Source organism: Centruroides vittatus, unplaced genomic scaffold (assembly GCF_030686945.1).
Source record: "Centruroides vittatus isolate TY-2023 unplaced genomic scaffold, ASM3068694v2 scaffold_769, whole genome shotgun sequence".
NCBI lineage: Eukaryota > Metazoa > Arthropoda > Arachnida > Scorpiones > Buthidae > Centruroides > Centruroides vittatus.
Window position 1 is genome coordinate 3,458,100 of NW_027122717.1, and position 22,452 is coordinate 3,480,551.

Consider the following 22,452-nt stretch of genomic DNA (forward strand, 5'->3'; position numbering starts at 1 on the left):
GTCACGTCTCTGCTAAAATCGACCAATTAAGACCCAAGATGGCGTGTACGCAATGCATCGTGGGAGCGTGACACGACCTTATGTTTAAGAGACCTTGCCAAAAACATAGACATTGTAGTTTACGTTTCTTAATCATTTAGCAGACATTTACGGTCACACAAAGATTCGTAATATGTTGATCTTTACAGATGAAGCATGTAATAAAAAATACTGGTCAACAATTATATTTTTAAAAAGAAAAATTCACTAATTTTATTGAGCTGTTTGTACAAGGCAATATTTGTACCAATATACATATTTTTAATGTAAACTGTACTATTCGTAAGGCAAACACGTTTAATGAAAAGCCAAATATTTGGCTCGAGCGTGGAATAATGAGAACCAAAATAAACTCGCTATCAAGATGGAGTCGCATCGAAGGCACCATCGTGTCATGTAAGTATGAACGAACAGCGGAAGGGTTACGACCGGAGCATACCCGATTTGATGGAGATAAAATCCACTTACATCTATTCGAGGACGATTATAAAATTTTACAACAATAGGGAGGGAAGAACTTATTTGGAACGCGAAATTAAAACAACAGCTGTTGGTTACAAACTTAATAAATAAAATATGTATATTAGATTACATGTTTTGGCAAGTAGAATAAAAATATCACAAGTAATTTGAATTCGTGTTTAAAATTCATTAAGAATCTTTTGGAATTTATAAAAAAAATTCTCGTTAAAATTATTAGGTGGTTACTAATTCTGTAATTTATTCCGTAACACTCGTTAGATTAAAAACAAAACACGAAAATCGTTAACCCTGAGCCATTTTGTATCCGATTCCCTGATTAGAAAAAGAAATGCTCATTCTTTTTCTTTGATGTTCTGTTCTCGTGCAAAAAATACAGATTGCTTGACGTTGAAGTTTAATCGGTTTTCTGACAATATAGTTCTTTTAACGATTTCAACTCGTCGATGAGAGCCTTATTCTGGTTTTCGAGAACGGCCACGCGATTCTCTAAACATTTTATATATTCTTTCTTCTTCCTTCTGCACTCTTTAGCAGCTTCCCTAAATAAATAAATATTAATTAATGGTAAGTAATCAATAGAATATTTTAAAAATAATAACGTAACTATTCCATTTTTCAAAACAAATTCTGTTATTGTCATTTACCATTTAATGTACTGTACTGTACTGTACTGTACATGTTTATAGTAATGTGTCTTATTTTTTATGGAATGATGATTACTTTATGAACGTCACTACTGAAAACTAGTCAATCCTAAAAATAATGAAATAATCTTCAGTGGAAATATTCTTGTGTTTGCATTAGAAATGAGTAATAAAGAAATTGATAATATATATACTGTAGAAATTTAATTCTCAGTAAAACAATTGTTCTGAAGTAGAATTACTTTACAGACAACTAAAATATCACCGTGAACCCCAATTCAGTATTTTTTTCTGTGGACCCCGGTTGAGAACCACTGTTCTAATCTCATGCAAAGAAATTTGACAGAGATTAGGCTATAAGATCCATAAGTTTTGCACATTCAACTATTCACAAAATATGATCAATTCTACAATACATCAACAAATGTTTAAGTTGCTAAAACATGTCTATGAGACTGGACATCAAAAATACATGTTTTATGGTTATATTTCATGTTGATTTACTATCAAAATGTCCTCAAAAAATGTGTGTTAGGGAATTATTATTGTTTTTCAAAATTAACACATTAATAGGGAGATTATGTAGAGAAAACAAAATGCAAAAACAATTACCAAAGTAGTTTGTTGTTTTATATTTCACTTACCTATTTTTTAATAACCGCAACTCTCGTTTTCTAGATGCCTCCTCTGCTATTTGGTGCTGGCTCTGGATGTTTGAAGACGATGACATGACGACACCCTGTGGCAGACCCGAGGCAGTCGACCCCGTTCTAATTTGATATGCTTGAAGATCGGCAGCAGATACTGTAACTAGCAGTTATGAGAATTTATACATATTAGAAGTGCTACAATCTAGATATAATTTGTAGACTTTTAGCATTGTGTAGCAAAAATAAATTTTTCTACTAGACTTTTTATAAAGTTTAATTACCTGGAACAAAAAACTGTCCATCTTGACCTTGAGCGGCATACTGGACAATCGTTCCTGTGGTCCCTGATGTAGAATTAGTCATAGTTTGAAGATTAAGTGTCTGAAGATTGCTCAGACCACCTTCTTGAGTCCCAGTTGATAATTGTATTGCCGATGCTGGAACTACTAATTAGTTTTAAAATCAACACAAGTCAGATTTCATATTATATAAGATTTATTATTGAGAATTCATTAAAGATATACCTTTCAGTAAACCTGCTGCTGTATGGTATCGAGTATTACCAACAACTATTGTGTTTCCGGTGTCAGATTCCTGGCTTGATGTTTCGGAGCCACTAGTCGTCGTCGTCTCTTCTTTAACATCATTTGTTAAACTTGCAACTGCACCTTGTGTCTCCGCAGACGATAGTTCACTCAGTATCTTACGATATGATGGTCGCCTTGCAAGGATTTCTCTACGTTTTCTTGATTCTTCTGATGAAATATAAGAAGCTACAATTCCATCACTATCGTTATCTTCTTTAGTTGCCTGTATGAGCTGTAAAAAGTATTGCCCTATATATTAATAATTCTAATTGTTAATTTTCAGAGATTTTTAAAAGTACAAAAAAAAAAAAAATACAGAAAATTTGAAACAGAATCAAAGTGCATATAGGATATTTACAATAAGTGTTAACATCTGATATAAAAAAATTAAGTTGTTGAACAATTTATTGTTAAAATGAAAATATATGTTCAGATTTGTTTTTAAATTATTTTTATTAATAAAAATTATTTTAGTTTATTTGATAAAATCTCAAAAATCATCAAGAAAAGAAAAATGCTCATAGGAAAAAACCCCATCAATTCAATATTGATTTAAAAATATAAACTGCTCCTTCACTTGCTTCAGCTGAATGGAAAGAGAATCAGCCAGCAGTTTACATTTTTAAAACAATGCCAAATCAATGGGTGTTTGTCCTATGAGAATCTTCCATATGAAGATTCTAAGGATTATACTTTAGAAGTTACTTAAGTAAAGATATTTATACATAAAAAGGAAAAAAAATGGATATTCAGTCTTAAATCTGACAGATAAGAGGCAACTTGTAGTTTTCCAAATTCTGTAAATTATCTTCAAAATGCTTTTAAGCAATATAAAACATTGTTAGACAAAACATGTGTTACAAAAGTTTTATATTCAAATTACCAAAAGATTTGCAGATATTTAGACTTGAATACAAAATTAAATTTTACTTTTTATAATAGTTAATATAACATGTAGATTTTATTATAATTCCTCTTGAAATGATTAACCAAACTATCAGTCTTTGAAATTCCCCCCTCTCTTTCCACCTTGCAGACATTAAGAGGATTTTTTTCCAGGCCCATGATGGAACCAGCCAGATGGAGGGAGAGAGACTACCCCTCTGAAAAATACCTGGGGTTTTTTACCCGTTTAGATTCAATCCTAGGTCCTACAAAACAGCTGGGCCAATACCCAAACTAACTCAGTCATTGAATCTGCAGAAGTGTCTTTGAATTAAAACTGCTGACTTTATGGTATCACGACAATTCCTGATATTTAACACCCAAAAACTTGTCAATATATTTAATTTTTAATGACTATTCTCTTCGGGCAACAATGAGATTGTGGAAAATAATATGATAAAAATTTTTTAAAACCAGACTTCTGAATCTTAAGGAATATTTTTACACATTTATATTAGGTGATTTGCATGTTTATTTCTATTTAGTTAATGGGTGATTATTTTGTATTTCAAATTCTTTGGACTTTTTATAACCAACTTTCAGAATGCAATTACTTTCCTTAAACTCAAATTTACTACCAAATAAGAAATAAAATTTAAATTTGTAAAAGTTACAGATAGTGGTACCTAAATGGAACTGAGAAAAATTAAAAAAATCCAGTAACTAGTTCCCAGTAGTTATGAGATTTTATTTTAATAACATCATTTATATTATTAATCATAATAAATAAAATTGTGTGTGATATCATCTGTTATGAGATTGTTATAAAAAAAAAGTTTTATATTAATTATTATAAAACAAAGCTTAATTTTCAGTGTAGAAGTTAGTTTTATTTTAAAAAAAACTGTAAATGCTAATAACAATATCTTCATTAAGTCTGTCTTCTCTCAAGATATGATACATGACTTCCATCTTCCCACCATCTCGACTTTTAACCATCAAAATTTAATAGCATCAACGTCCAAAATAGCTACCAGGTCAAAAATTTATTTCTTAATCTTTACTCCATCCTGAGATAATAAATGAAACAGATGCCAATACATACACACACACATGGAATTTTTCCTCCTCATTATCCTTTTTTTTTTTTTTTTATTTTTTTGGATTCAGGAGTTCTCAAAATGTGGAGGTTTGCAAAAGACCCAGAGGTTAAATTTAACAAGGGAAAGTATTGGAGTCATGACATGTGTACATAATAACCAGAAAAGTAAAGCCAATTATCCAACACCTTAACAAATAAATTTTGTGTAAGGCACAATAATCCATTTGATTCCTCAAATCAATTACTTCTTCATTGCAATAGTTTGTATTTTCACTGCTAAACCCCAACACTACCATAAAAACTGCTAACAGAACCAAGCACTTATTCAGAATTCAAATAGTTTAAGCAACAATGAATTTTTATCACAGTAAGATAATAGGAATGAGATTCAAATTCAGATGTTTCTCCAGATGACTCCAAAAAACTGCAATTAAATAGTTCTAAATTATTTCAATATTAGATATATATTAAATTCCATAGAGGCATCCATTTATTTGGCACAAATCTTAAAAGATTAAAGGCAAATCACAAATTAATTAGAATCTGTTTCAGTTATTTGGGACAATGCCATTTGATCAGGATAGTGATTGCTAGATGGCACGCTTATGACATGTGGTAGGGACACTGGTTATGTCATCATTGATTTATTCAGGGAAAGCACTTGTATAAATTCTGCTTGCAATACACTAAAGACAACAGGATGCTTAATCCCAGAAACAGAAGTGTGAATGCAAAAATGGCTATCTTTGCATTCACACTTCTGTTGAGAAAACCTCATGTCTTTAGTCTTATCTGCACTCTGTGCAAGAAGTTTTGGCATCCAGCATCCTAATAAATGTATAAATAGTGAAATTTTGCACCATTTTCCCTTAGTGTCTTGTGCAACTATACCAGGGATGTCCAACCTGCAGCCCACTTATATTTTTTATGCAGCCCACTGCACCCTAAATTTTTTAAAATATATTTTCACTTATTTTGGTAAAGTATGTTGTAAAAATTATTCTCCGGTTTCACCGGATACACTTTGATGCCATAATGACATAATTGGTGTCAGAAAATTGTTTTATGTTGAAAACTGTTATGCATGGGGGTAGTACATGTTGTGAACAATTCTTTTTTTGCATTAAAAACATCAAAACTGCTGAAAGTTGAGTGATTTCCATTTAAGTAACATTCTTAGAATTAAGACTAGTATCATAAAAGCAGATATTGACATTATTATTAAAAAGAAAGGCAATGTCAAAAATCGCATTGAATTTATTTTTATTTTGTTTATATATAATTTTTTTTACTGTCAATAATAAAATATTTTTTGTAATAATATACAGTAGAGTCCTGCTAATCCAAACATGTTTCAGTCTGTGGAGAGGAAATTTTTTAGCTAACAAAATATACGTTTCCCTCCCTCCCAGTTGAATTAAAATGGTATTAATGGTACAAATAGATTTAGAGTTCCACAACAAAAAAAAATTGTATTTTATTGTTGTACTATATTAATACTGCACAAAATTAATAAATCAGTGTTTGACATGGTCTATTAAAACAGCAGATCTATATTGTAGTACTTACACACAAAAACAGAAACAAAAGTCATTGATGGTGTTGGATCTATATAATCCTTGTGAGAACTTTTTGAGTTTGGGAAAATATCTCCTGTGATTTATCCCACATATTTTCTGGATCTAAGATTGTTGTCATCTGTTGTTTGGCTAAAAATCAGGTTACAATCATTGAAATGTGCACCAACATGTTGTAATGAAGGGGAACCATTCTCTGCTTTGATGAAAATTTGGTTGAATGTGTTGGGTTATTTTGAGCAAACAATCTATAACTTGTTGTAGAACAGATTCCAGAGACTGCTTACAGTATTCTTCAGACACAAATTTTCATTGGTGTTGCTTATGGATGAACATCATCCAACAAATGTTAACCATTACAGCAAGATTTGTATTATTAATACAAATTGGCTTTAATAACCATTCATCTCTGTGAGTTCTTTTCATTAATTCAGAGAGTTCTGATAGTTTTTTGCATTTGAAATACAGCATAACTGCAGCTTAAAGCTCTATTTCTCACACAAAGATAAAAAAATTTGCACTACTCACTAGGATTAAGTAAATGAACAAAAATTGCTTACTGAGAAATTCATGCATTGCCCAACAAATAGCACAATTAAAAAAGTCATTCTGGGAACATTCCAAACAAACTGTATTACTTTCAAGTTCAGTTTGAAGTTTTACCAAAATAAATCTTTAGGAAGTATTTAATTCTGAGTGTTGTGAATGCAGATATTTTAAAGTTTGACATTAACAATTCAGTTATCAATAATTAAATTCAAGTTTTGACATTTTATCAAATATTCATCTGTTCATTAAAAAATTATTTGTAAAACTTCTATAAAATTGCATTCTTGTTTATGATTTTTAAATTAGTAAAAATTGAATTTTTGTCAATCCTTATTATTGAATCTTAATAAGCTAAACATTTTATAATTTGACAAATTTAGTATATTTCAAATTTGACATAATTTGAAATATACTAAATTCAAAACAAATCTTTAAGAGCTATTTTTTAAATTTTAATTCTTTCTAGCCTGTGGGCAGTTAGACTGTCATTTTATGTGCCTGTAATGGATTTGGCCAGGCCCACAAGACCCAACATGTATGGATCAATTCATTTGTAAAAATTTAAGAGCTAATCACAGATTCAAACTCGAATCCCCAAAGCAGCAGGTTCATATGCTTGCCATTGTTGCAGGTTACTGTTTAAGCTTAGAGTTTTGAGAGGAAGGACCAAAAAAAAAAAAAAAAAAAAAAAATTCCAAACTCCAGACATAGATGAAAAAGAAAAAATATGTCTTTTATTATTCTGAAACCTTTTCATTACATTTTAAATGCACTATATAAAAATTAGTTTATGAACCTCAATATTGATAAAATTTTTAAAAATCTTACTTGAACAGGATGTACATTATTTTCTCCTTCTGTACTTTGAATTACAGATCCTTGTCCTCCAATTTTGTTCAAAAGTATGACATTCTTTGATAACTAAAATTTTAATTAAAAATAAAATAATTCTTAAAACTTTTGCAATATTTTTAACACTGAATTTATATTTAATATAAATAATTAAAAAAATCATTGTGCAATAAAGAATGTCCAATAGCTTTGGCTCCATTACAAATAACACAGAATTTTCAAAAGTATTAAAACTGTATTTATGAAACATGGCTATTACATAAATTACAGTTTCTCTCTATTATGTATTAATGTTTATAAATAAAACTATATTTCCTTACTGAAGAGACAATATAAAATAAAATAATCAACCATTCCAACTTCAGCAAAAATTCTTTAATCCTAAGAACGTTTTCAAACGCATTAAGCGTCCATCTTCAGTTACATCTTTAAATTAAATATGAAATTCGAAACAAATATTACGTAAATTAACGGTACGATTACAATAAATAAATAAATACATAAAAAATAAAAATAAAATAAACAGGATTATCGTAATTTACAAAATTATGCCAATATTTCATAAACAAAAATAAAATAAAAATAAAACAAAAAATAAAAACGAAACAAAAAACCAACATGCGGTTTAAACCAATCACGGATTATCACAGTATTTCTTTACAATTGCCTTCATCCGTCATTAAAGATTATCGTACTTCTATGTTTAGCCCAAATCATCGCACAAAGATTTCCAAGCTGTGGAAAGCCCATCAGCGTCCCTATAATTAATGCATTGCGTACTTCTCTGCGCTCTGTGGATTTCCAATTTTTCGAAAAACTTTATTGCGTGTCTCGATCTAGTAGACCTGATGATAGAGGCTTGGTCCCAAAAGACCGTGATGCCTTGCTGCTTAGCATAACTGGCCAGGACGGTACTATCAACTGATTTTTCCACCGATCGCTTGTGTTCATTAATCCTCTTTTTTAAATTTCTCAAAGTTGCCCCTATATATACTAATTTAGAATCGAACCTATGATCTCTTAATTGTATCGAATAAATTCCTGTTAGTGAGTTACGCTCATACTTCATCTTATCATTCCTTAAAAGCTTGTATATGGTCGGATTACGTCAATAAATAACCTGCAAATTCCTACTCCTGGAAATCCTTTTAACTAACGGCTTAAGAAAAGGAATGTAATCAAGGATCACTTTTTCTCTTGGTTGGTTTCTACTCCTCCCACGTGTTCGGTTATGGTCTTTCTTGATGAGAGCATCTATTTTTTCTGTTCTGTAGCCATGTTGCAAAGCCGTTGTTCGGATGTATTGTAGCTCTTTAATTGTATCTAAAACATCGGTGCAGTGTGTGTGTGCTCTCTGTATCCACGAGTGAAATACTGCCATCTTGATATGCCCAGGGTCTGCGGAGTTCTTAGGGATAACGATTGGGTCTGATGTCGGATTCCGATAGACATTCGTGCGGATTTCCCCTCCTACACGTTATAGTGAGATCCAAGAAATTAACACTGTTATAACTTTGCTGATCCATCTCTAGAGTTAAACCATAGGGGTTTTGATTCATTAAATCTATAAACTTTTTGATGTTGCGATTGTCCTTCCACACGATAAAGATGTCATCCACGTATCTCACGTATAATAAAATATCATCCCCTACTATCGGGAGAATACTGCTTTCTAGCTTGCAGAGTACGAATTCGCAGAGTATATAAGACATAGGGCTACCCATCGGTACTCCTCGCCCCTGTATATAAGTTTTGTCCTCAAAGCCAAAGAAAGATGTGTGACATATCAAGTCCGCTAATTCCAAGATCTGGGTGTGGTACTTTGCAGCGTTCTTAATATTGGCGAATAAAAGAATTTTTGCTGAAGAATTTTTGCTGAAAATAAAGAATTTTTGCTGAAGTTGGAATGGTTGATTATTTTATTTTATTAATGTTTATGTTCACTATGACTCCACTGTAGGCCTTTTGTTGCAGCATTTCCAGGTGCTGTCCATAACTACTTTTCTAGACTCATGGGTGACCTCTCTATTAATTTGCCCCCAAATTCTTCTTTTCAATGCAGAAAGTTTCAGGTGGATTAGATTGTCCTTGATACCTGGCTTTGGAGAGAGCCCAAATCACCCTATTCCAAATATTGTGGAATAGGGAAATTTGGGTGGTACTGTACATTGGGAGCATTGTCCTTCTTTGAGAGAAAATTAAGATTTATGGAAAAAGGTAATATGTCCCTTTTTTGGCATAATGATGCCAAGTCCAGCCAGAACAAGATTTCCTTGATTTTTTTTGATGTTTGGTTATAAACAGGTTTAATCCCTTTTTGATACATTTGTTCAGGTATGTATCAGCATTCTTAGTCCCTCTGCAAAGTATGGTTGTGAAGTGTTTCCATTTACATCCATAGCTTGCCACACTAACAAAAGGAACCCAGGAGGTTGTCGTAATTGATTTTGATGAAATTTTGTGGCTGTGTAGTATTTACTCGTACTTAAAACTCTACCAAAGCCACAGGACCCACGATTAGTTTTTCTAGAACTATTAATACCATGTAGAAGTGCCATTCATGTGTTCATGGCATGGCCTAATCAGTTAAGGTGTTGCATGAAGAGTGTTAATATGTGTGTGTGAATCCCAAACAAGATAATTTTTTTTTTACATTTAATTTAATCTTATTGTTATTAAATTTGTTATGTACAATTTTTATGCCGTTTGTAATTATTGAATTTTAAATTTATTATTCTTTATAAAATATCAGCAAATTCAAAAATAATTTTTCAAGAATTCAAAATTTTTGGCACAAAAAAAAATATACATGAAATAAATGCTTACAATTACTGTTTCATAAGAATATGACAACATTTTGGGTGGTATTTATCATAAAAACAGTTAAAACCTAATGGTTCAGTATACCATACATGCAATCATTGCTACTTCATTTTATTTTAATAACAGAGGGTGGAAAACAAACTTTATTAAGGCTTTTGAAAATATTTCTTTTGTGTGAATTTAAGATGCAAGCAATGCATATTTTAACATGTCACAAAAACTGGTGTGCCCAACTGGTGATTTAGAGAGTGTATTTTAATAGCATCTTCATGATTGGCTATTTCTCTATTGGTTTTAAGGAGATAACTGCAGTGCACTAGTGCTCGTTGATGCCATAGGAATATCCATATCTCACAAACCAAATACAGTTTAAGCAAAAATGTCTTCTATAAAAATTTGTCTAACATGCTTATAGTTTTATTTATACTGTCCCTCATTGGGGTCACTGGTGAATGAAAAGAGAGAATCCTAGCTGTCAACTTTGGTTGCTTCCCTTTCTATATCAAAGGGACTCACCTGATACACTCTAGCGATGCCCTGACCTCTCCGGAAAAACTGAACAGTCCAGGCAGAAAGCATAATCTTCATCTAGTTTTCTTTCCTGATTAGATTAGGCCTATCTACTTACTAATATATTATACACAGTATATATAATATATTTTTTGCTGAAAAGAGTATGGATGCTGTTTAGTTGCTTATTACAATATCTTCCTATCCTTATATATGAAATGTAATATAAATGTATTGATATGTATAATATAAGAACCTACATTACATTAAACAATACAAAATGTGATTATAATGTTATATGTATTTTCTAAATATGGAATAATCAAAAATAAAAAAAAATAAATTTTTGATGACTAAAAACTGTACATAAATTTAATAACAATAAATTTTTTGTTTTACATTTATAATTTAATCCTCTCATTTGGGATTCAAACTTGAATATGGTCTTCAAGAATGCATTTAACCCAGTCACGCCATACCATTAATACATGAATTCTGCATAGGTATTAATAGTTCTAGAAAACTTTAATTGTGATTTTCTCAAAAAGGCCTGAATAGTGGGTCCTGCAGCTTTGGTAGAGTTTAAGTATGAGTAAATACTACACATCCACAAAATGTTGTCAAAACCGGTTGTTGTAACTAATCTGTTACAACTTGATCTGAGTGTCAAGTCAATTACTACATACTTTTCATTTGTCTGAGAGAGTTCTTGTGTAGTCGTCACCCTAGTCAGTTGTATCCAAGAGTGAATAAAGTTAATTGTTAATTAACTACATGTTTTTATGTGAAGCAGTGTTGAAAACAAAATCGATATAAAATTGTTGATAACAACCTCCCGGGTTCCCCCTTGTAAGTGTCTTTTTGGATATTTAGCTTTGTCCTTGAATTTGCTGTGGTAATCCACATCCTCTGGATCTCTGCTATGAAAATATTTCCTCCCAGGTATATCTGAGGGATTGTAAGTACACATGTTTTGTCATCAATAACAAGCATTTTCCATAGATTTTTCTGAGGCCTTTTTTGACCCAGGTGTCCAGGTCACCAAAATACTTTGACATATTCACTGCTACATGTCCCTTAATATTCAACTCAAGCATTTTTATGTAATTGAGACCAGATTTAGCTGAGTTCTTTCTGGGCTATGGATGAAACAGATGTGTTCAGATTCTTCTGGAACTCCTTTTCAACTCTGCTCAACATTTTGTCTTTTGATTTCACAGGTACTGGGCCAGGTAGCTTCTTATAGTTTGCATAACCTTGTTCCATAAATCTTGTGATTATCTTCTCTATTGATTTTAGACCTTCTCTCATTTACAAAGTATGCTGCTGTTATTTTAAAACTTCTGCATCCAATTGATTTATAAAACTGAACAATATGTTGAATGAAATATTTGTTTGCAACACACGTCATCATTGCCTCATGATTCAAATGTAGCTTGCTGACTGGTTGTTGAATGTACAGGAACTTCACCATATTTGAACATATCCACTGCTCTTGAAATAAATCCATCACTAATGAATGACATGTGAAATGGAGCCCGAGATATTGCACATCCCTTACAAAGTAACAATATACAATGATATATCTGTAATATTAAAATTTAATTATATTGGATAAATTTATTAAATTATGCAAAAATAAATAAAAGAATATGGTGTTTTAGTAAAGTTGATAATATTTTATTTTATTTTCAATTTTGTATAGAAGTAAACAATCCATGCAACCTGACAATGCATTGCTTTGACATAATCCTTTTGTTGTGAAGAAGAGAAAAGATTATATTAAGACAGGTTACTGCCAAGGATAAACTAAATACAATTTGTGACTGTCAATAACTGTTTGGAAATTAATCAGGTCATTTTATATTTGGATCATCAATTGGCAAAATGTAATTTAGAAATTACTGACAAGTCATATAATATGCTTCAGTTCTATATCTATGTCAAAATATAGCATCAAATTGATGTCATTTCATCTAAAATATTTTGACAAGTTTGTGTAAATCAGTGTTTCTCAACCTTTTTATCATCGCAGACTGGTAAAATTATCCTAACTTGTCCATATCGCAGACCAGTAAAATTATCCATAATTTTACATGGACCAGTAATTATATATGAGTATGAATTATGCTTATTTATTATGTTTACACAGTATATACTTATCTAATGTTAGCTACTAAATGTAACAGAGTACATATAGTAACTAATATTACGATTGAAATGTCATCCATAATCAACTGCACCAGAATCAGTACAATCAAATATTGTTCTGTGGATCAGTGAAATTTTTTTGCAGACTGGCAATTGAGAAACACTTTTTATTTGCCATCCTGATTAATGAGAGATAACATGTTATTTCTCATTAATCAGGGCGGCAAAGAAAAAGGCAACAGGTTCAGGTAGAAAAGAATCCAGAGAACCTATGGAAATAATAAATCATCACAAATTTTACAAAGCTTCAAATAGAATAGGTATAAATTTTGCAACTGCTACTGTAGAAATGAAAATTTATGAATACAGATCCTGTGAACATAAGATCTGACTGAATACATTAGACTAAATTTCAGTACCATAATTTATTTCTTTTGATGCTATTTGAAAATATTTTAAATAATATATCAGTAATAAATTTATAATCATTTTCTTATTGTATTTTAAATCACTACAATACATCCAATTGTGTTTTTATGCAGTAGATACATCTTTACATGGATTTTTCAGGAACCAAAGATATGATCTGTACAGAAAATGGAAAATTGGTTCCAGACCTTAAAAACCAGTAAAAATAATACAATAAACCAATTATATAACAGAATATGTTTAAACAAAGTATTTTAATTTTTGTTAATAAATCAAAGGAAAGGCCATTGTAACTTATTTATTAGGATTGTATGCTACTACACCGGATTGAACTAAAAAACTTACTTTAAGCCTGTTACCAGTGTGACGTCACCGATCCAAGCGATAGAATTCGGAATCGTATTCCAGTAGGATTTTATTCGAATTGCATTCGATTAACGGTCGTCAGTTACCTGAGGAAGAACTTAATAGTTCGAAAACATTCGTAACGGTTTTTTAAGTGAAGCACACCAGCAACAGGCTTAAAGTAAGTTTTTTAGTAACTTATTTATTCTCAAAATTTTAAAAATTTATATTATTTGCACAAATTTTATCTTAATTTATTTTACTTGACTATTTTAATTAAACATCAAAATGCCTCTAGCTTTTAACACCAAATGGAATATAGAAACTATTCTGTATTGAAAGGATTGAATTGATTGGTTAAGGCAATGCAACAGATGGACTTCTGCCAAGAAAGAGGTGCCTCTGAAACAACTTTCTATGGGAAATTTGAACTTCTATTTAGATATTACACACACAAAGAAAACCTGGAAAACTCCATGTAACCAGCCCATTGGTTGCACAAACCCAGGACCAACTACCAGCATTTGATAGTAACATTTACTCAACCACTGGTAGGTCTTGTATGGAAAGAAATCAGAAGAAACTCAGTCATACAAAAAACCATCAAACTTTGAATTTAATTTTTTTCTGGCCATTTCAATGTGGAATAAAGTCAGAATAAAGAACTGACTGTTGCTACGCATTCAAATAAATCATAAAAACCATCAAAAAGTTGTCCATAAATTACATCTTCATTTTTCTTGAAATTTTTACTCCATCTTCCTTCATTGTCCCAGTTAATCCAAGTTTCTGTAATCTCCTCCATTCTTTAGACATCCAACAAAACTCAACCCCCCTGAAAACCTTTATCACTTTATGAATAATAAAATGCATAAACTGTACAAAATTTAATGAAATGAAATGAACGTCCATTGAAGTTCATACCCCTTCATCCGATCTGTCATAACCTCCTCCCCTTTCCAGTGTGGAGGCCATTTATGGACATCTCCAAAACTTAAAATTTACTTGGGTGTGTTAAGCAGACTTAAATGCAAATTCTAAAAATTTTTGTTCAAAAATGAGAATTTTTCCAGAAAATGAACTATGAATACTTTTTCTTTAAAACTGAATGGAGATGTTTAAAATGTAAATTTATTGAAACATATCAAATCATGTAAAAAGAAAATTTTGATTTAACAATCTAGAAATAATGATTTGTAAAAAAATCTATGTAAAAACAGAATTGGGTGTATATGTATTAATCTATATTTTATTAAAATTAAAAAATAAAGAAATTCCACAATTATGTTGTAAAGCCATAAGGATACTGAAGAAATAGCTCAATGATAGTACAGAAATCTGGCCACTACTTTCTCTTTTGTGCGATTAGAACAAGAAAGAAATGTGGCCACTTCAAATTAAGCAGAGCCAAGGTAATTCATTATGTATCATATAGAAGTATGATATCAGTAACGAGATTGTAAAAATCTCTAAAAATACAATTTGATAACTATCTTGTTACATATCCTAGAAATGAGTGACTGAAATACTGAAATATTTTTGAAATAAATACAAAATATTGACCGTAAAATGTTTATAAAAATTTTACATAAAAAAAATCTTATCTGGAATATTATTTATATCTATTGTTTTATTCATATTGCATATATAAAACTATGTAAAATTATTATTAGTTTATGTACCAAATAAATAAAGTAAACAATCAATGCTTTGAATTTCTGAAAATTTGTAAAAGCTTTAAAGTATTCATTATTTTATATAATATAGGAGGCTACTTGATTTGTTTTACTCCTTATTTTGCTTGGCCAAAAGTGCATCAAAATTGTTACAGGAAGAACTCTATTTTTCCACGTAGTCTCCTTTTCCCAGTTTCTTATTGATCAAAAATACTACTTGTTGCTACAATTTCTAGTAACTCTTGGAGTCATAATTTCACCCTTCTTCAACAATCTCCTTGTTATTATTGCATAACATATTAGATAAAGTGGTAATTTTACATTACAAGTTCATGTTTGCCTAGGATGTTGCATAAAGGTCCTTTTACATAAGTTTATATAATTTAAAGCCAGTATCACACAATGCTTTATATTGTACTGTATAAGGTCTAGAATATAGTAATTATACTTATTAAATGTTGTGGCGTTACCAAAATAAACTTTACAAATGAGAATGTTCACCAGTACTCAGTGGCGTAGCGTGGGTGTCAGCCGCCCAGGGCGGAGAAAAATTTTGCCGCCCCCTTATTTAGGTATTTTACAAGATATTATTATTTATTGTAAAATTTTGCCACCCCCTATAAGTGCCGCCTGGGGCGGGCCGCCCCTGCCGCCCCCACTATGCTACGCCACTGCCAGTACTGTACCTTCAGTAGCATAAAGTTACCATCGTCAGGCAAATGGTCTAGAATCCTAGTAACACTGCATTTGAAGTACAGCAATCATTTGAAGTACAGAATTTGTACAGATATGTGATTGTCAGTGACAATCACATCGCTGTACAAATCTGAGCTGCAAAAATGCAAGACCCGAAAATGCCTAAAACTGCCACTGATAATGGTAAACATGATCATTACATTCAATAATGATAAGATCATTGAAGAGATGATGATGTTCAAGAAAAGAAAAATTCTAGCAACAAGAAACATAAACTTTCATTTATATATAATGAAAAACTATGTAAAATGTTGGACTATTCCAGAAAACTACAAATGTTGGACAAAATAATGTGAACACCAGTGACATCAAACTGAATGTTTATTAATATGAGGTTGGATCACACTTCACTTTTAGGACAGTATTTATCTAACTTGAGATAAAGATTATGGATAGAGGAATATTTCCACATTCTTTATGAAGAATGGATTTCAAGTTCCAAGTGTCTGTGAAGGAAAAACATGATGTGCAGCTTGGCCTACAAAATTCCCCACAATAGTTTGATGATGTTGAGATCAGGTGATTGTGGAAGCAAAGGAAATGAACTTTATGCTGATTTTCATCAAATGTGCCCAGTTGTGGTTTGATTTTCATCAAACTACAACTGGACACATTTGGCAGTATGGAGTGATGCATTGTAGTCTTGGAACATTGCTTCTACAGTTGGAAACAAAACTTGCACCATGAGATAAAATTGATCACTCAGAAGTTCAGCATAATGTTATGCCATGATCTTTCCTTTGAGTGTCAAATGTCCAGCTATTGATACACATTACTATTCTTACACAAGTGTTCACATTATTTTCTCCAACCTCTATAAACTTCTTTATATATAAGCCATAATTTTCTGGATAGATATACAACTAATCCTATTAGAAACTTGAGATGATATCAATTTTTGGCCAAGAAAACAGGAAAAAACATACCAAGCTTAAATTACTAAAACTTATATTATTAAAACAAAAATGGTTCTTTTTGTTTTAAAATATGTATCTAATCATAAATTAAATTCACAGAAAGCAAAATAAATACCGTAATTTCCTGGAAATAACCCACAGGTTATCTGGGTAAAGTCAATTTGTAAGGGGCATGGGTTCGCTACAGGTTATTTGTCAATTTTAATTTGAACTCTGAGCTTGGCCAACAGCTTTTTCTTTGTCTAAAACTTACTAATAATGTCATTAAAAATATTCAAAAATCCAAAATCCTTTGTGTCTCACATATTTATCTGCCACTAAAGACAGACACACACACACAACACACACACACATTTGAACTAGAGTAAATGTTATATTGGATTGATCTAGAGTAAATGTTACATTTACTCTAGATCAATCCATCTGAATCAATAATTATTAATATAATGCTAGTAGACAATATAGGTATAAAAAATGCAAGGGTTTAAAGTGGATTTTGTAGTCTAAAATACGAGCGTTATTTTTTTCAACCTCCACCGACCCAGAATAAAAAACAAGAAAGAAGAACAAAACCACTTTATTTGTAGAAGGTAGTTACAGCCTTCACACATAATTTCCTTCTCAATTCAGGCAGACATCATACCGTGACACCGGCTTTTGTATACCCATGTCAAAGAACGTTGCCACCAGGCCATTCAGCCAACCTTTAACACTCAGTCAATGGTATACAGCGTGGACCTTGAAATTTGAGGAAATTTCTCACTGAGCTCAGAAATTGTGAACCAACACCTTTCTTGCACCAAATTGATCCACTCTATCCACCAAATTGTTGGTCATCACACACTTCCTTCCTTGACTGCTCTCATTATGAATGTTGTCACATCCTTGTTTGAATTTCCTGCATCATTCACGCATGCATCCGTAGCTCATGAGGTTCTCACGATACAGATTACACATCCTTCGATGAGTTTCACCTCCACTCAGCTTATGGAAATTAAATTACTGTTTGTACTTCACAGTTGGCAGGAGATTGGATTGGCGACATCATGTTTACGTGCTTACTGCAGCATAGCAAATGTATAAAATAGCTTGGCACAATGCTAAGTGGTGAAGGAATATACTACTCACTAGGTGTACACCCTGTCCCTGTCTCACATGCTTCCAATTTTTTTCATGCATTAGGGGAGGTTGAAAAAAAATAACCCTCATATATATTTAAAACTATAATATTCACTTAACCATATAATGTTTCATTTTGTTTATATACAACAATACTACACTCTACCATTTTATTAATAAAATCAAAACTAAAGATGATATCATTCTGTTTTGATTTATCTAGTTAATTTAGAACTCAGTTCTTTGTATTTTGAGGTTGGGTTGAAAATGTTTGTTTTAATAAAACTAGTGCTGGAAAGTATGTAAGGTGTAATGTGATTAGTATTTAGTTACTTTTTTAAACTGTAGAGTTCAAATTTCTGTTTAATATCAATTAAAGTAACATTCATATACATTATTATTTAATATCTTCAAATTGAATGAATCCTGAATAGGCAGCATATTTTTACCAGTTAGAAATAAAACTGTTTTCTCTGGATGCCAAAGTTTATTAATATATAAAAAAATGTTTTCAGCCTGTTTTAGACAGTACTGACTTTAGTTTTATCTGTACACCATGCAAGTAATTTTGTCATGCCCCAAACTTGATAATCAATGCATAAATAACATAAATTTTGCACCCATTTTATCTCAGCACCCTGTGCAGCCATACAATTTCATTGTATCTAGAGAGCTGGCACTGATCTTAGACCAATATCAGCTTATATATATATAAAAATGTTTGAAAAATGGAACATCTGATACAAATCAAACAACAATATTTAAATTATAAGCATGCAAAATTATCTTGAAAAATAGTATTTACTTTTAAATTAAAATAAAAGTAATTATAAAAATATTTCAAATATAAAACTAATAATAAAACATTTTAATTTTGAAACGAATTTAAAAGTATTAAATAATGATATTTTGATTTTTACATCTACCCCTTAACAACATTAAAATGTTAAGAGGGATGGAATGTCTGAGACCATGCCTTTTAAACTGCAAATTGGTTAAGTGGCACATCTTCAATAACAATAACATTAGAGGATAAAGTATTTGCTACCTCGGGTAATATGCAGGAAATTATGGTAATAAATTTATATAGAAAAAAGTACCCATACCACAAATACATAATCAGTTGTATCATACCTGTACGGATTGTACGGTGGTACCACTGGGTGCCTGTATGACCGAGTGCTGGTTAGGACTAGGCTGTATGACCGACTGTACTGGTTGACTAGGTATGGCAACGTGTACTATGGACACAGACCCACCAGTCTGAGGTACTGCTATTGCCTGAGTTGTGGGTGATGATGATGATACCACCTTCAGTACAGCACAAGAAATAAACATACTTTTTTAAAATACACTTAAACTGATTAACAAGTATAAATTATCACTTTTAATACTGTATAAAATAACCAGCAGCCAACACAAGACATACAATACAATTTTTTAGTTTATCAAATGCCATTTTAAAAAATTTTTTAAAAAGTGCATTTAATATTGTATTTTTAAATATTAAACATATGAAATTAAAATTAAAATGACATAGTACATATCTTATAACTTCAAACATTTTTTAAAAATTTTTGAAGTTTGTTAAATGAAAGTCTGATCCATTTAAGACTCAAAAAACCTGGTGGACAGAACGGAAACACCAAGACTGTGTATATATATATTTTTATTATTACATAAAAAATATATACTTTCTTACTACGTTTATTTATATTTTTTGAGGTCTCCAGAACGAATTAATCAAATTTCCATAAAAACCTATGGTAAATCGATAATCAGGTTAACAAACAATTCGGATAGCAAACAAAATCTTGGAATGGATTATGTTCGTTAACCAATCACCCACTGTAATATAGAGTTTTAAAACCACTCAAAACTGCTGTGTTTATTTCATTATCAAAGTTTGAATTTATTATCTCTGTACTATTTTACTTTTATTTTGAATGAAATATAATTGTATACTGTCAAAAACTTTAAGAAAATCTTAGTTTTATTAGAATAATAAACATTCTAAGAAAACTATAGGTCAATATGCTTTTACAAAAATGCTGGCAAAGGTTCTTGTATGACTTTTCTTGCACTCAAACAGGATGTTAAAAGACTAAGAAAGTCCAATAATTTTCAATTATAGTATGATATAAAATTTAAATAATAATAAAGGCTTATGAGAAGTAATTTTGTTGAATTATGAAAAATTTCTATATTTTTCAAAAAAGAATATTTAAAAGTTAACAGATGGCACCACATATAGATTATTTTAAAAAAATTTTATAAAACTATCATTATTAATTTAAGTAGGTGTAGTAAAGATATTATGTAGGATTTTTTTCTAGAACTTTTATTTGATTACCAGATAAAATATAATAATTGCATGTTATATATTATATAATAATAGTTGATATTAATGAAAAATAAAACTGTTTTCAAGTTACCTTATTGAAACAGTTCAAGTTTTATAAATCAATACTCAAATGTTTCATTAAAGCATTGCAAAGTATAAAATTTAATATTTTCATGTATTATAATATAATATTTTCAATAATTATCTGTAAGTATATATAATATTTTCAATAATATATCTATCCATTTCTAAGCAAAAAATATAAATAAATACAGTCTTTAATATATTTATATTATTTAAAATAATAGATTTTGGGTAATAGCTATCTAAAACTAATTTTAAAAATCTGTCATACTTGAAAAAAAACATTGGATCAGATGTATTTTAGATTACAGAGCTCAATTTATATAGTATTTATTCTTCATTAACCATACATAAAACTATATTTAAAAACTAAAATTTTGAAAACAAGAAAATAAGAAATTTGTGTTTGGCAATTTTTCAATAGGAACTTGGATTAGAAATAGAGAATTAGATATGATAGATTTTAGCAATCTAATTTTACTTGTCACTGAATATTTGAAATGAACTGAGTGAATTTTCTCACGTGCTTACAACGAATATGACTAAATTCAATTTTGTTTATTATGTAGGCAAAATTGAAGTGAATGATAGTGGGTTTTACCAGCAATGAAATTAAAGTAACAACAATCCAGACTGAATTAAAACCAAAATTCATACTGCGTAGCAGGAGAATTTTTACTATATGGTTATCCAGCCAATACTTATCAAAAATATAATCTTTATGGATGTATTCAATAATAAATTATTTAAACACAATTGTTTTTCAGGTGTTTATGTTTTTTGACAAATAATAATAGTTTTGCAGCTACTGTAATCAAGAATACTTAAATTCCCAAAGTAATTCTCAATACAAGTAACTAAACTAATTAGAATATACTTTTATGATAGTTTACAATCAAAAATTATGTCCTCAAAACATTTTCAAATCACTCAAGACTGATCTTCAAGAATATCTACTCTAAATTGACTAATGAAGCTCACTTTTACAGTTAGACTATTATAGTCTAACTGTATATAGATCATTTAAATATTCAGTAAAATTCTACTGAAAATCAGTTCTGAGTAACTTGAAAACTTTTATACAGAATCAAAATTTAAATTCAAAAAATATGGATGAATTGTATATTGCCTATTCGGAAAATTTCAATTATATATACTAATATAATAATTAACATTAATAATACATATAATTAATATGAAGGCTTAATGCCTTTATATTAAATTTTTCTTCATTCTTATAGTATAAAAAATAATAATAAAACTGTCATTTTTTCTCAAACCTAATTCCAGTTTGCATAGTTATAACTTTGTGATATTATTCATTTTTAATATCTAAAATTTCTATCTATCTAATGCAGGCATTTCCAAATCTTTTTGACTCTCAACCCCATCAAGGATTCCTTGACTTTTTATCAACCCTCTTCCTGATTTTTGTTAATAGTTAATAATAATAATAATAAATAAATAAATTTGATAAGCCAGTATAAAATTTTTATTTATAAAAGTATTTACTTTCTCATAAATATGGCTTTTTATTTCTATTATCCTGAATTTTTGGTTTTGTTAAATCTCAACAATTCCCAGCTTATTAGCTAAATATTTCTGTTAAAAAATTTAATACATTTTTTAAAATATTGTATATTTTGAACACTACTATATTTAATTGAAAAACTCTTAAGTTACTCACATGTTTAATGTTTGTAGGAGAAGTGAAGAGTACAGTTCCATTTGTTCTTCCTGTTGCAGATGATGTTCTTATCTCTGTCTGACCATTTCCTGGTGTAACAACAACTGTTGCAGACGATGCTGGAGTTTTATCATTATTTTGTGAAGTTAATGATGATCCGCTGTTTTGATTTTCTGACAATCTTTCCATATGCTGAAAAAATATAAATGTTTTTTAGTAAATTATTAAAATGAAAATGATATA

At 30.2% G+C, this 22,452-nt stretch overlaps 1 protein-coding gene across 11 annotated transcripts in view; it reads right to left on the reverse strand.

The window, feature by feature from the left end:
* Window positions 1-221: 221 nt before the first annotated feature.
* Window positions 222-22,452, reverse strand: part of LOC136989821 (cyclic AMP-dependent transcription factor ATF-1-like) — a 34,644-nt gene continuing 12,413 nt past the window's right edge. For 8 of the 11 annotated variants that reach the window (XM_067288097.1, XM_067288105.1, XM_067288100.1 and 5 more), the window contains exons 2-8: window positions 22,210-22,401; window positions 19,229-19,405; window positions 7,345-7,437; window positions 2,341-2,635; window positions 2,098-2,262; window positions 1,811-1,976; window positions 222-1,061 (exon numbers count right to left, since the gene is read on the reverse strand). In XM_067288097.1, coding sequence (XP_067144198.1) covers window positions 917-1,061; window positions 1,811-1,976; window positions 2,098-2,262; window positions 2,341-2,635; window positions 7,345-7,437; window positions 19,229-19,405; window positions 22,210-22,401 — 1,233 coding nt within the window. In that variant the 3' untranslated portion in view covers window positions 222-916. The remainder of the gene's footprint in view (window positions 1,062-1,810; window positions 1,977-2,097; window positions 2,263-2,340; window positions 2,636-7,344; window positions 7,438-19,228; window positions 19,406-22,209; window positions 22,402-22,452) is intronic. The other 3 variants (XM_067288099.1, XM_067288098.1, XM_067288106.1) reach the window with 3 other exon arrangements.